The 16,038-nt window shown below is 37.8% G+C and overlaps 1 protein-coding gene across 7 annotated transcripts in view; it reads left to right on the top strand.

Moving 5' to 3' along the window:
* DPY19L3 (dpy-19 like C-mannosyltransferase 3) overlaps positions 1-16,038 on the top strand; it is an 81,103-nt gene that overhangs the window by 36,096 nt on the left and 28,969 nt on the right. For all 7 annotated transcript variants that reach the window (XM_015100545.3, XM_042231929.1, XM_012190103.5 and 4 more), the window contains 2 exons: positions 2,833-2,956; positions 3,484-3,618. In XM_015100545.3, the coding sequence (XP_014956031.1) occupies positions 2,833-2,956; positions 3,484-3,618 (259 nt within the window). The remainder of the gene's footprint in view (positions 1-2,832; positions 2,957-3,483; positions 3,619-16,038) is intronic.

The raw sequence follows: 16,038 nt of genomic DNA on the forward strand, positions 1-16,038 counted from the left end.
TGCCTGGAAAATTCGATGAACAGAGGAGCCTGGCATGATACAGTCCATGGAGTGGAAAAAGAATCGGACACGACTTGGTGACTAAAGAACCACCATTTTCTCTTTGGGTTACCTCGTGAAGTTTTTATCTAGTAACATAGAAAGTCCTACTTCTGTATTAATATATCTATAACTGAGGAATAAAACATTGAATTGTAAGTCAAAAGAATCATCTATAATAGTCCCAATCCTGTTACTAACTTGCTATATGATTAATATTTCTCTAGTCATCAATCTCATCTCTTAAAGGTTTAATAATATCTTTATTATCAACCTCAAAAGATTGTGCGGACCTCCTAATTAGCAAAGCATAAAGCACTGTATAAACGTAAGGAAGTTCTTACATTATTTAATTAATATATGTTAATTTCCAAATACCAGAGCATTATGAAATAACATTTTAAAAAAACATATTCAATATATATCAAATTATTGCCTGACCTGTAAAAGCAGCATCAGTATTCAGTATCAGTCTTAAAATTTGAACATGAGTTCTAATACTGGTTCAGTTCAGTTCAGTTCAGTCACTCAGTTGTGTCTGACTCTGCGACCCCATGAATCGCAGCACGCCAGGCCTCCCTGTCCATCACCAACTCCCGGAGTTCACTTAAACTCAAGTCCATCGAGTCAGTGATGCCATCCAGCCATCTCATCCTCTGTCGTCCCCTTTTCCTCCTGCCCCCAATCCCTCCCAGCATCAGAGTCTTTTCCAATGAGTCAACTCTTCTCGTGAGGTGGCCAAAGTATTGGAGTTTCAGCTTTAGCATCATTCCTTCCAAAGAACACCCAGGGCTGATCTCCTTTAGAATGGACTGGTTGGATCTCCTTGCAGTCAAAGGGACTCTCAAGAGTCTTCTCCAACACCACAGTTCAAAAGCATCAATTCTTCAGCACTCAGCTTTCTTCACAGTCCAACTCTCACATCCATACATGACCACTGGAAAACCATAGTCTTGACTAGACAGACCTTTGTTGGCAAAATAATGTCTCTGCTTTTGAATATACTATCTAGGTTGATCATAACTTTTCTTCCAAGGAGCAAGCGTCTTTTAATTTCATGGCTGCAGTCACCATCTGCAGTGATTTTGGAGCCCCCAAAAATAAAGTCTGACGCTGTTTCCACTGTTTCCCCATCTATTTCCCATGAAGTGATGGGACCAGATGCCATGATCTTCATTTTCTGAATGTTGAGCTGTAAACCAACTTTTTCACTCTCCACTTTCACTTTCATCAAGAGGCTTTTTAGTTCCTCTTCACTTTCTGCCGTAAGGGTGGTTTTCTCTGCATATCTCAGGTTATTGATATTTCTCCCGGCACTCTTGATTCCAGCTTGTGCTTCTTCCAGCCCAGTGTTTCTCATGATGTACTCTGCATAGTAGTTAAATAAGCAGGGTGACAATATACAGCCTTGACATACTCCTTTTCCTATCTGGAACCAGTCTGTTGTTCCATGTCCAGTTCTAACTGTTGCTTCCTGACCTGCGTATAAGTTTCTCAAGAGGCAGGTCAGGTGGTCTGTATTCCCATCTCTTTCAGAATTTTCCACAGTTTATTGTGATCCACACAGTCAAAGGCTTTGGCATAGTCAATAAAGCAGAAATAAATGTTTTTCTGGAACTCTTGCTTTTTTGATGATCCTGGTTAATCCTCAACAAATTAACTTTTTATTATAACATTATGAGTGGTTACTATATGCCAGGCACTCTACATTAGTGCTTTATGTGTATTATTTTAGCAACCTTATAGTGTAGGTACTATTATTATTACTATTTCAGAGATGAGGTAATTGAAGCTTAAAAGGTTGAGTTTTATAGTATATATTATATATATAAATATATGTAAAAGGTTAAGTTACATGCATAGACATGTATATGAGACTATTTATTAGGTATATATACTTATATAGAAAGGTATACACACACACACACACGGAGCTAAGTTTTAATCAAAATTCAGAGGCAAAGTATGAGACCGCTGTGTTATGCTGCTTCTTAACATTTTAATCTAACATATAATTCCTGCTAAAAGTCAAATTTGCTTCTATTAAAAGTAAATAAAAGACATTTGTTGGATACCTAGTGTGTGTAGGAATGGTTCTTGGTACTGGGTATACAAACTTGAAAACTATTCTTGCCCTCTGGGGGTTCACATTCTAGCAGGGGTGGGTCAAGCAGTTTTTACCAGTATTTTTAAAATTTATTTATTTTTTATTGAAGGATAAGTGCTTTACAGAATTTTGTTATTTTCTGTCAAACCTCAACATGAATCAGCCATAGGTATACATATATCCCCTCCCTTTTGAAACTCCCTCCCATCTCCCTCTCCACCCCACCCCACCCCTCTAGGTTGATGCAGAGCCCCTGTTTGAGTTTCCTGAGCCATATACCAAATTCCCGTTGGCTATCTATTTTACATAGGTAATGTAAGTTTCCATGTTACTCTTTCCTCTTCTTCCCCCTCCACATGTCCATAATTCTATTCTCTATGTCTGTTTCTCCATTGTTGCCCTGTAAAAAAATTCTTCAGTACCATTTTTATGTATTATTAATCAATGACAAAATTAAGACTCGAGTATAAAACACTACCAGTTCCACCCCTGTCTGCCTGTGGACAGGTTATTTAAATTTTCTCAATGACAGTTTTATGTTACAGGGATGATGATAAGGACAAATTAGTGAGAACCAAGAACCAAAATCTAAATATATTTAATGTAATACATCTTTCACTTCAGGAAATCTTTGAGGTAGTGATAGTAAAAATTACCCTTTTGGCCTTTGTGTTTTCCATGTACAGAATAGATACCACAAGGGTGGAGTTTACCATCCCCCTGAGAGAGAATTGGGCGCTGCCATTCTTTGCAATCCAGATAGCAGCAATTACATACTTCCTGAGACCAAACTTACAGCCTCTTTCTCAAGTAAGTTTTTACAATCCTTTGTGTCTATTTTTAGTTCTCCAATGTTATCTTAGAAGCTTCAGAAAATGTGATGTTCATAGTGTCCCAGTGTCTGTTGATAATTCTTATTCCACGACTAGCTTTTTAACTTTTTTTCCAAGCCTTTCCCTACTTTACAAAGAAAATGTTTTCATTTTTGATGTTAAAAATGTTCTTTGTATCATCTGCCCTTAAATAGTTGCAGCAAACCCACACAAAATTTCTGCAGAGCTGTCAGAATTTTTAAGCGACTGCTCTTGAGATGTGACTTGGTGCATTATCGCCTCTATGATAATATGGAGTACACACACTGTATGTGAATATTTATATGCAAAGTGTCACTTTAGGATATTTAGAGCATAAGTAACAAATGCAAGAGTTTTCAGAGCAACATTATATAGTTTTTTTCTGTTTTGTTTATAGAGATATTGGCTGCTCTTGAGAACACTTGTCTGAGAGGCTTTTTATTAGTAGAGACGTGTAAATTATATAAGATTTTCTTTTTACAGAGGCTGACACTTCTTGCCATTTTCATATCAACTTTTCTCTTTAGTCTAACATGGCAATTTAATCAATTTATGATGCTGATGCAAGCATTAGTGCTGTTCATACTGGACTCCCTAGACATGTTGCCAGCAATGAAGGTAAGCTTTGCTTTCTTTTCTCAGTTGAGATGGTCATTGTTTAATGTTTTATATCATAGAATGAGCTCAAAATATGCACATGCTTAATGATAAAGTTGAAGCTGCTTCTTAACTGTAATGTAAATATGTTGTGGTCAGTTGAAGTTGAGTAATTTATACAGCCTAGTTTGATGATTTTAACTTTTGTCCTTATTTTACATTAAAAGACATATTTATTTGGAGCACTAGTGTCTGAGTCAGTGGTCCTTTATAGAGTTTACTTAAATGTTAAAATATAGGATAGCTGTCTTAAAATGCATTACTGTGTATTGCCCCATCCTTTTTCCTCCTAAGGAGATCAGTGGATGTATAACAACTTTTCTGTGGTACTTTATAAAATTTTCATAGTAGCATTTACCAGTGTGGGGTCTGAATCCCTATTGATTGGCCAGAGGCCACCTATGAAATAAGGAAATTATGAAGGAAAGCGCTGTCTGTCTCCCAGTGTGTGCTGCTGTCATTTAACTGCATGGTTTTTGTCACGTGCAGAAATATGTTATAATGTATTGTGTATAATTTTAACTTGCTCATAGTTACTATTCTAAAGTAAAGTATATAAAGTAAAGTAAAGTATATAAAGTAAATATTCTTAAGTATTTCCCAAGAACAATGAAATATTATCTCCAGACCTAGGGCAGCAATATAATCTAATAGAGAAGAGTTGAGCTCACATATTCCATGTCCGAAGAGGTGTAGCACTCTTTGAAAACTGACTGAATCTGAATTAGGAAATATTAAAATCAGTCAGCACAGAAAACACAGGTGGGAACCCATATAAGATGTTGTCCCATCCATTGGGAGTTTGCCATCTAACTTGGGAAATGAAGATGTCTATACAATTAGATGTCTAATATATACATCTATATATCTATATCTCTCCTCTATATGGATAGATGTCAATTGGTAGTAATAATAAGCAATAGAAGTCTAGAAGAGGAAAGTTATTTTTAGGCTAAAAAGGTTTCACAGAAATGAGATGCTCGAGCTGGACAAAAAATGAAGAGAGTAGAATTTGGATGGAGTGTGAGAAAGCAAAATAATGAAGGTAAAATACAGTAAAGAAAGCAGGTGGATAAATGGAAAAAGAATCAAAAAAGAATGGATACTGATATGGGTATAACTGAATCACTTTGCTGTACACCTAATAGCCAACACATCATTGTTAATCAAGTAAACTCCAACATAAAAAAAATTTTTAAATTTAGAAAAAATTAAAAAAGCAGGTGGATAAGCGAAAGCTAGAATGTCTACTCGTGTATGTGTATATGTGTGATACTGGATAATAATAATAGAACCCACGTGCCTGTAAAAGCTGTATGTACAAATGAAGCTGAGTCCATTCCTGTCGGTTTATTTTGGCTTTCCTGTTTTGTTAACTCTTTATACTTTGCTCATGGAGACTTGCAAGTTAAGGGGAAGGAGTGCCTAGATGCCTCTGTATTTCTCCTTGTCATATACTCCTAGGCCAGTTGCTGTCTTCATATCACTCCCCCACCCCCGCCAACAAGTACATTCAAAAGAACACTGTACACTTTAACATAAATAAATTGATTTATTAATTAATTAATGGAAGAAATTTAAAAATAAATAATGAGAAATTTTGAAAATATAACTATGAAGTTTTTCTGTAGTATATAATTTTCTCTAGTGTATTTTTACAGTAAGTATCAAAAGCCCAAGAAAATGTGTTTTGTCTTTTCACCAGACTTGCACTTCTTGAAATTTATCATAAGGAAATAATCAAAGATGTTCATTTTAGTTGCATTGTAATAAGAAAAGTCTGGAAATGACCTAAGTCAATAGCAATAGAGTACTATTAAATAAACATGTCTTAACTATTAACAGAGTGTTATATAACCATTAGTTTTCCTTCTTCCTTTTTTCCAAAAGTAAAACATGTTTATAGAAAGGAAAGTTTCCAGAAATATATACATTAAAGTATTAGCAGTCATCTGATCCATGGGTGGGGAACATCCCCTGAGGAAGGAAATGACAGTCCGCTCTAGTATCCTTGCCTGGGAAATCCCATGGACAGAGGAGTCTCGTGAGCTATAGTCCATGGGGTCGCAAAAGAGTCAGATATGACTTAGCAACTAAACAACAACAAAATGTGCTTAGTACTCTTATTTTCTTTTTGTTCTATAGATCTCTTGAATTTTCCATAATAAGCATTTCTTTCTTTTTTTTTTTTAAATAGAAAACAATAAAAGATACTATTTTGGCACACACACAAAACTAAAGAATAATACAGCTGATTTATTTTATATTCAGTTCTGAACTTCACCAGACTTTTCATATTTGAAACTCTGTTGGTGTTAGAAGTAGTATCAGAATTTAAGGAGGAACAGTATCATAATGAAAGGATCCTGGCTTATAATACCAAGTTGCTACTATCAGTTCTGAAAATAACTTGCTCTTTAAGAGCCTTAGTTTCTTCGTAAACTGGAATCATGATCTCTAATCATGTCACATGGGAAAGAGTCAGAATAATTGATACAGAAAGGGATAATACAAATTCAGAGCCTGATGTGGTGATAAAAAACTATATTTTTCAGTACACATCATCTTCTTTTCATGGATGATGGAAAGTCTCTTACTATCAAAAGTGAAGTTTTCAGTGAGAAATGTGTACAGAATTTAAAAATATAAAATAGAACAGTAAATGTTATTATTAAGCATGTAATTCTGTTCCATTACTAAGAATATAGAGATTACCTATTATGAAAACAAGACACATTAGTGATTAATACCTGGGAGGCAATTTAAAAATACTCAATAAATTTCCAGACGAAATGAAGTAAACACACTTCTCCTTATTCCTCCTACTGCTGCTGTTACTGCTAAGTTGCTTCAGTCGTGTCCGATTCTGTGCGACCCCATAGATGGCAGCCCACCAGGCTCCCCCGTCCCTGGAATTCTCCAGGCAGGAACACTGGAGTGGGCTGCCATTTCCTTCTCCAATGCAGGAAAGTGAAAAGTGAAAGTGAAGTCGCTCAGTCGTGTCCGACTCTTAGTGACCCCATGGACTGCAGCCCACCAGGCTCCTCCGTCCATGGGATTTTCCAGGCAAGAGTATTGGAATGGGGTACCATTTCCTTCTCCAATGCATGAAAGTGAAAAGTGAAAGTGAAGTCGCTCAGTCGTGTCCGACTCTTCGAGACCCCATGGACTGCAGCCCACCAGAGTACTGGAGTGGGGTGCCATTGCCTTCTCCTATTCCTCCTACTAAGTACAATTAAAAGCAGCCCTAGATGTTATATAAAAAACAAACATAAGATTTTGAGAGGTGGAGAAAAGAAAGTAGACTATGCCTCAAGACCTCAAGACCAAAGAAAAACATGACAGTGAGCTCCCTCAATTTTCTATTTGTTGTGTTTATCTCAGACTAAGTACTAGAGTAGTTAACAACCAGGAAATACTAATGGATTCAGAGGGGAAAAAAGCCTCAGGGAAAAGGTGAAGCATGAATGCCACATGGAGAACCTCCAACTTCTAACTATTGGTAATAAGACATCCCTTCCCCTCTTTGCCAGGATGGTGTTAGCAGATGCCTTTTGGGGAGCCTAAACTTTCATCTTTACCTTGCAGTAATGAGATACCCCCTTAAAAGTCAGCAGAGGTCAAATGGGCACCCTGGACAGCCAGATTCATCTGGAAATAATTAGGCAGCATCCTTCTTTCCTCAGTGGCCTGAGGCTGGGATGGTATCAGAGGAGGTCTGTTGACAATGAAGGTTTACAGAAGGTTCCAAGATCCATAATATCCTACAGTACAATTGAAGATCATTTATTAAACTAAAAACCAGGAAAATCTCTTGAATGAACAGGAATCAACAGGTGGCAACACCAAGACACACAAAAGTTGAATTATCTGACAAAGAATTTAAAGCAACCATCATAAAATTGTCATTGAGCAATTACAAATGCACTTGAAACAAAAGAAAAAATAGAAACTCTCAACTGAGATTTAAAAGATAAAAAGAAAAAGCAAATGAAAATTTTACAACTGAAAAATTCCAATAATGAAAGTAAAAACCTCAGAAGATCAATTCAACAGAGGACTGGAATGGTCAGAGGAAAGAATCAGTGAACTTAAAGGTAGGACAATTTAGAAATTAACTAATTTGAACATGAAAATAGACTGGAAAAAGTGAACAGAGCCTCAGAGACCAGTGGGACCATAGCAGGAACTTTAATTTATGTAATCAGAACCCCAAGAGGAGAGAAGGAGTGTTAAACTGGAAAAAAGTATGTCAAAAAATACATTTTTGAAGGAATGATCAAAAACTACGTATTTGGGAGAACCTACAGAATCAAGACGTTGAGCTAATGTCGAATAGTATAAACCAAATAAATCAATGCCAAAATGCATCATAATCAAACTTCTGGAGGCTAAAGATTTTTCTGTGAAATCAGTCAGAGAAAAATGATACTGATAGGGGTAAACCAATTTGAATGACAGTGAATTTCTCATCAGAAACCATGGTGCTGAAAGAAAACAATGGTCAACCCAGAGTCTTATACCCAGCCAAAATATCTTTCAGGAAAGACAGAGGAAGCAAAACATTCTCAGATGAAGGAAAACTAACAGAATTTCTTACCAACAGACCTACTGTTTTTAAAAAATGGTAAATGAAGTTATTGAAACAGAAGGAAGTGATAAAAGGAGAAATGTTGGGACATCAAGAACAAATAAAAGGCAATTAAAAATAAAAATATTAATTCAGTTGACTTCAGTCATTCAGCCATGTCTGACTCTGCAACCCCGTGGACTGCAGCACACCAGGCTTACCTGTCCATCACCAACTCCTGGAACTCGCTCAGATTCATGTCCATCAAGTTGGTGGTGCCATCCAACCATTAATCCTCTGACGTTCCCTTCTCCTTCTGCCTTCAGTCTTTCCCAGCATCAGGGTCTTTTCTAAGGAGTCAGTTCTTCTCATCAGGTGGCCAAAGTATTGGAGCTTCAGCTTCATCATCAGTCCTTCTAATGAATGTTCAGGACTGATTTTCTTTAGGATTGACTAGCTTGATCTCCTTGGAGTCCAAGGGACTCTCAAGAGTCTTCTCCAACACCACAGTTCAAAAGCATCAATTCTTCAGTGTTCAACTTTATGACTACTGGAAAAACCATAGCCTTGACTGCATCAACCTTTATCAGCAAAGTAATGTCTCTGCTTTTTAATATTCTGTCTAGGTTGGTCATAGCTTTTCTTCCAAGGAGCCAGTGTCTTTTAATTTCATGATGGCAGTCACCACCTGCAGTGAGTTTGGAGCCCAAGAAAATAAAGTCTGTCACTGTTTCCATGGTTTTCCCATCTATTTGCCATGAAGTAATGGGAACTGACGCCATGATCTTAGTTTTTTGAAAGTTGAGGTTTAAGCCAGCTTTTTCACTCTCCTCTTTCACTGTCATCAAGAGGCTCTTTAGTTCCTCTTTGCTTTCTGCCATAAGAGTGGTGTTATTTGCATATCTGAGGTTATTGATATTTGTCCCTGCAATCTTGATTCCAGCTTGTGCTTCATCCAGCGCAACATTTCGCATGATGTACTCTGCATATAAGTTAAATAAGGAGGGTGGCAAGATACAGCCTTGTGGTGCTCCTTCCCCAATTTGGAACCAGATGAAGCAAGCTTGTTTTGTGAAAGTTGCTCAGGCATGTCCGGCTCTTTGCAACCCCGTGGACTGTAGCCTACCAGGCTCCTCTGTCCATAGCATTCTCCAGGCCAGAATACTGAATACTGCAGTGGGTAGCTCCCTTAATTTTGAGTTATACTTAATTTTAAAATATGAATTAAGTATAATAAACGTGTCTCATCTTGAGTGTTCTAAATTATGTTTGATAGCTGAAGCAAAAGTTACTAATATTGCCTATGGTTCTCTATGTAGAGGAAATATTTAAGACAGTTGTAAATGAGAAAAGTGAAGGGACTTAAATTGAGGTAAAATTTCTAGACTTGCTTCAAACTGATAAAATGTCTACACCAGTAGACTAGAATAAGTTAGAATGCATAATGTAATAATCCAGGACAGCCACTAAAAACCTGTACAAAGAGATGCATTCAGAAATACTTTAAATAAGTAAAAAATAGAATTCAAAGAACGTTCAAGTGACCCACAGGAACGCAGAAAAGAGAAAACAAATAGAAAACAGAGTGAACAAAGAGCAAATGATAAAATGACAGATTTTAAGATCTAGCACAGCAATAATTACTTAGGGCTTCCCTGGTGGCTCAGAGGGTAAAGAGTCTGCCTGCAGTGCAGGGAGCCTGGGTTCAGTCCCCAGGTTGAGAAGATGCCCTGGAGAAGGGAATGGCATACCACTCCGGTATTCTGGGCAATGAAATACAGAAACTTGAAGACAGAGATGGGTTAAAGCAGATTAAAAACACACAACCAAAATGTTTTCCATAAGAAATTCACTTCACACAAAACAAACAATATAGGAAGATTGAAACTAAGAGAGCTGGAAAAGATAACACCATTGCAAATATTAACCAAAAAAGTAGGAGTGGCTATACTAATATCAGATAAAGTAGGCATGAGAACAAAGGAAATTACCAGAATACTGTATATTGAGAAAAGGATTCATCCACCAAGAAGACATGAGAACTCTAAATGCGTATGTACTAAACAGCAGTGCCACAATATATGTGAAACAGGAACTGACAGAACTAAAAGGAGAAATAGACAGACCTACAAACAGGGTTGAGGATATCAGCAACCCTCTCTCAACAATTGAGAACCAGACAGAAATCATTGAGGATATAGCCCTGAACAACACCGTCAACCGACAGGATCTAACTAACGTTTATAGAACACCCCACCCAACAACAGCAGAATACCCAGTGGATTGAATCAATGGATTCAAACTAGAAATCATACAAAAAGGTAGGAAACTTTCCAAACTTGGAAACTAAATAGTGCACTTCTAAATAATCTATGGGACAAAAAGGCAGCCTTGAGAAAACAATGAATTCAGTGACAACAAAAATGCAAGACATCAAGCCTTTTGGGGTGCAACTAGAGCAGCACGAACAGAGAAATGTGTAGCACTACATACTTACATACTTACTTACAAAGAGGAAAAAGTCTCAGTCATAACCAAGCTGTCAACTTTTTGTTGTTCAGTTACTAAGTTGTGTCTAACTCTTTGCAACACCATGGACTGCAGCATGTCAGGCTTCCGTGTCCTTCACTATCTCCCAGAGTTTGCTCACACTCATGCACATTGAGTTGGTGATGCCTTCCAACCATCTCCTCCTTTGTCCATCCCCTTTTCCTATGTAGGGAATATGCTATGCACAGGCTTGTACTATAATTAACATGGCTTCTTTGAAAAAGAGTGACTTTCTCCTCACCCCCAGATGAAGGGCTGGGAGCAGTAAAACGTATATCATGGAAAGACATCTTGAAAACAAGATGTTGAAGTTTTGATGTGACTGATGGAAAACTGTAACCAGAGCCTTGAGGGCATTGCTGAGAAAGGTTGTCACTAACCAAAGAGCTAAACAAAGTCATGAAAGGCCTGAAGGCTTGACATTGTGGACCGTGCATTGTAGATCTTTATCCCCAATCTGAGATTGTAAAGAACAGATGCCTTTAGAGCACAAACAAGGAAGTAAAAGTTAACAATAAAAGGCATGCAAGGATTAGGATCTGGGCTTTTGCCTGCGAATGGCATCAGACCCCTGAGTCGTCTTTTTATTTCTGAGTCTTCTTTTTCTTTATTCTTCTGTGGCACTCTTCCCTCGGGTCGGTTCGTTGTTGGGCTGGTCCCAACATTTGGCACCTGAACAGGGACCCTGGCCCTCAATCTTTCTCAACATCAGGGTCTTTTCCAGTGAGTTGACTCTTCACATCAGGTGGCCAAAGTATTGGAGCTTCAGCTTTAGTCCAAAGAATATTCAGGGTTTATTTCCTTTAGGATTGACTGCTTTGATCTTTTGCTGTCCAAGGGACTCTCAAGAATCTTCTCTAGCACCACAATTCAAACACATTAATTCTTTGGCCCTCAGCTTTCTTTATGGTCCAACTCTCACAATCCGTACATGGCTACTGGAAAACCATAGTTTTTACTATTCAGACCTTTGTCAGCAAAATGATGTCTCTGTCTTTAATCTGCTCTCTTGTTCAGTCACTCAGTCATGTATGACTTTCCAACCCCGTGGACTGCAGTATGCCAGGCTTCCCTGTCCTTCACCATCTCCCAGAGCTTGTGTCAGTGATGCCATCCAACCATCTCATTCTCTGTCATCCCCTTCTCTTACTGCCTTCAGTCTTTCCCAACATCAAGGTCTTTTCCAGTAAGTTAGCTCTTTGCCTCAGGTGGCCAAAGGATTGGAGCTTCAGCTTCAGCTTCAGTCCTTCCAATGAATATTCAGAGTTGATTTCTTTAGGATGGACTGACTTGATCTCCTTGCAGTACAAGAGGCTCTCAAAAGTCTTCCCTAACATTACAGTTCAAAAGCATCAATTCTTTGGTGCTCAGCCTTCTTTATGGTCCAATTCTCATGTCCATACATGACTACTAGAAAAACCATAGCCTTGACTAGATGGACCTTTGTCGGCAAATTAATGTCTCTGCTTTTTAATATGCTGTCTAGGTTTGTCATTGCTTTTCTTCCAAGGAGCAAATGTCTTTTAATTTCATGGCTGCAGTTACCATCTGCAGTGATTTTGGAGCCCAAGAAAATAAAGTCTGTTACTGTTTGCATTGTTTCCCCATCTATATGCCATGAAGTGATGGGACCAGATACCGTGATCTTAGTTTTTCGAAAGTTGAGTTTTAAGCCAGTTTTTTCACTCTCCTCTTTCACCTTCATCAACAGGCTCCTTAGTTCCTCTTCGCTTTCTGCCATGAGGGTGGTGTCATCTGCATATCTGAGGTTATTGATATTTCTCCCTGCAATCTTGATTCTAGTTTGTGCTTCATCCAGCCCGGCATTTCACACAATGTACTCTGCATATAAGTTAAATAAACAGGGCAACAATATACAGCCTTGATGTGCTCCTTTCCCAAGTTTGAACCAGTCTCTTGTTCCATCTTCAGTTCTAACTGTTGCTTCTTGACCTGCATACATATTTTTCAGGAAGCAGGTAAGGTGGTCAGGTATTCCCGCCTATTAAGAATTTCACACACTTTGTTGCAATCCACACAAAGACTTTAGTGTAGTCAATGAACCAGAAGTAGATGTTTTTTGGAATTTCCTTGCTTTTTCTATGATCTAGTGTATGCTGGCAATGTGATCTCTGGTTCCTTTGCCTTTTCTAAATCCACCTTGTACATCTGGAAGTTCTCAGTTTACGTACTGCTGAAACCGAGCGTGGAGGATTTTGAGCTTGACTTTGCTCACTTGTGAAATGAGTGCAGTTGTGCAATAATTTGACATTCTTTGGCATTGCCTTTCTTTGGGATTGGAATGATAACTGACCTTTTCCAGTCCCCTGGCCACTGCTGAGTTTTCCAAATTTGCTGGCATATTGAGTACAGCACTTTAACAGCATCATCTTTTAGGATTTGAAGTAGCTCAACTGGAATTCCATCACCTCCACTAGCTTTGTTCGTAGTGCTGGTTCCTTAAACCCACTTGACTTCACACTCCAGGATGTCTGGCTCTAAGAGAGTGATCATACCATCATGGTTATCTGGGTCATTAAAATCTTTTTTGTATAGTTCTGTATATTCTTGCTACCTCTTCTTAATATTTTCTGCTTCTGTTAAGTCCATACCATTTCTGTCCTTTATTGTGCCCATCTTTGCATGAAATATTCCCTTGGGATCTCTGATTTTCTTGAAGAGATCTCTAGTCTTTCCCATTCTATTGTTTTCCTCTATATCTTTGCTTTGTTCACTTAGGAAGGCTTTCTTATTTCTCCTTGCTGTTCTCTGGAACTTTGCATTTAGTTGGACATATCTTTTCTCCTTCGCCTTTCACTTCTTTTCTTTTCTCAGCTATGTGTAAGTGTTCCTTAAACAACCATTTTGCCTTTTTTGCATTTGTTTTTCTCGGAGATAGTTTTGATCACTGCCTCCTATGCAATGTAATGAACCTCCGTCCATAGTTCTTCAGGCATTCTTCCAGATCTAATCCCTTGAATCGATTATCTGTGTGTCACTTCCACTGTATAATTGTAAGGGATTTGATTTAGGCCATACCTGAATGGTCTAGTGGTTTTCCCTACTTTATTCAATTTAAGTCTGAATTTTGCAATAACAAGTTCATGATCTGAGCCACAGTCAGCTCCCAGTCTTGTTTTTCCTGACTGTATAGAGCTTGTCCGTTTTCAGTTACAAAGAATATAATCAATCTGATTTTGGTATTGACTATCTGGTGATGTTTATGTGTAGAGTTATCTCTTGTATTGTTGGAAGAGGATGTTTGCTATGACCAGTGTGTTCTTTTGGCAAAACTCTGTTAGGCTTTGCCCTGTTTTATTTTGTACTTTAAGGCCAAACTTGCTTGTTACTCTAGATATCTCTTGACTTCCTGCTTTTGCATTCCAGTCCCCTGTGATGAAAAGGACATCTTTTTTGGGTATTAGATGTAGAATGTCTTGTAGGTCTTCATAGAACTGTTCAACTTCAGCTTCTTCAGCATTACTGGTTGAGGCGTAGACTTGGATTACTGTGATATTGAATGGCTTGCCTTTGACTGTATACCAGACCACCTTATCTTTCTCCTGAGAAACCTGTATGCAGGTGAAGAAGCAGCAGTTAAAACTGGACATGGAACAATGAACTGGTTCATATTGGAAAAAGAATACGTCAAGCCTGTATATTATCACCCTATTTATTTAACTTATATGTAGAGGACATCATGTGAAATGCTAGGCTGGCTAACTCCCAAGCTGGAATCAAGCTTTCCAGGAGAAATATCAGCAACCTCAGATATCCAGATGATACTACTGTAATGGTAGAAAGTACAGAGGAAATAAAGAGCTTCCTGATGAGGATCATGAGTTTGGGTAAACTCCAGGAGTTGGTGATGGACAGGGAGGCCTGGCGTTCTGCAGTCCATGGGGTCGCAAAGAGTTGGACACCACTGAGCAACTGAACTGAACTGAACTGATGAGGATCAAAGAGGAAAATGAAAACACTGGCTTGAAATTCAACATTCAAAAAAACTAACATCATGGCATCAGGGCCCATCACTTCATGGCAAATAGAAGTTGGGGGAGGGAGCGGAAGCAGTGGCAGGTTTTATTTTCTTGGGTTCCAAGATCATTGTGAACAGTGACTGCAGCCGTGAGATTGAGAGACACTTTTTCCTTGTAAGAAAGGCTATGACAAACCTAGACAGCATATTAAAAAGCAGAAATATCCTTTTGCCAACAAAGGTCTGTATAGTCAAAGCTATGGTTTTTCCAGTAGTCACATGGATGTGAGAGTTGGTCTATAAAGAATGCTGAGCACTGAAAAATTTATGCTTTCAAATTGTAATGCTAGAGAAGACTCTTGAGAGTCCCTTGGACTGCAAGGAGATCAAACCAGTCAATCCTGCAGGAAATCAACCCTAAGTATTCATTGGAAGGACTGAAATTTAAGCTCCAATACTTTGACAATCTAATGCAAAGAGCCGACTCACCAAAATAGACCCTAGTGCTGGGAAAGATTGAAGGCAAAAAGAGAAAAGGCTGACAGAGGACGACATATTAGATAGCCTCACTGACTTAATGGATATGAATTTTAGGAAACTCCGTAAGATGGTGGAGGACAGAGGAGTCACATGCTGCAGCCGGGGGAGTCACAAAGAGTCGGACTCAACTTACCAACTAAACAACAGCAACAAAATCCCGAGTATGTAAAAGAAGAAAAAAATTGATGAATTGAACTTCATCAAAATTAAAACCTTTTGTACTTCAAAGAATATCACCAAGAAAGTAAAAAGACAGCTTAGAAAATGGGGGACAAAATTTGCAAATCACATGTTTGAAAAGAGATTTCCAGGATATATAAAGAATTCTTACAGTACTTTCAATAGTTAAATATAGGCAAAAGCTTAGATAAATATTTCTCCAGAGAAGATATATAAAGGTTCAATTAACACATGAAGATGTTCAACATCATTAGGGAAGACTGAGAAATAAAAGATTGGGAAATAATGTATACATTAACTTATTGATTGTTGGAATATGATAAAATATTATAAACTGTAACTGTAAAGGAATTTAGAAGAAAATTGAAAGCTATTAACAGCATTTGCCTATTTCTAGAATTTATTTATACCATTGTTTGCTTCCTCTACTTCATATATTTCCTTTCTTTTTAATGTTATAAAGTTTAAAATGTTCTATAACTAAAAGGTATAGTGTTGTATTTTCCTTTCTTAGATTGTATTACTTGAAGCTAGGTGTGTTTTCTGCATTATTTATAACTAG

This window comes from Ovis aries, chromosome 14 (assembly GCF_016772045.2).
Source record: "Ovis aries strain OAR_USU_Benz2616 breed Rambouillet chromosome 14, ARS-UI_Ramb_v3.0, whole genome shotgun sequence".
Taxonomy (NCBI): Eukaryota; Metazoa; Chordata; class Mammalia; order Artiodactyla; family Bovidae; genus Ovis; species Ovis aries.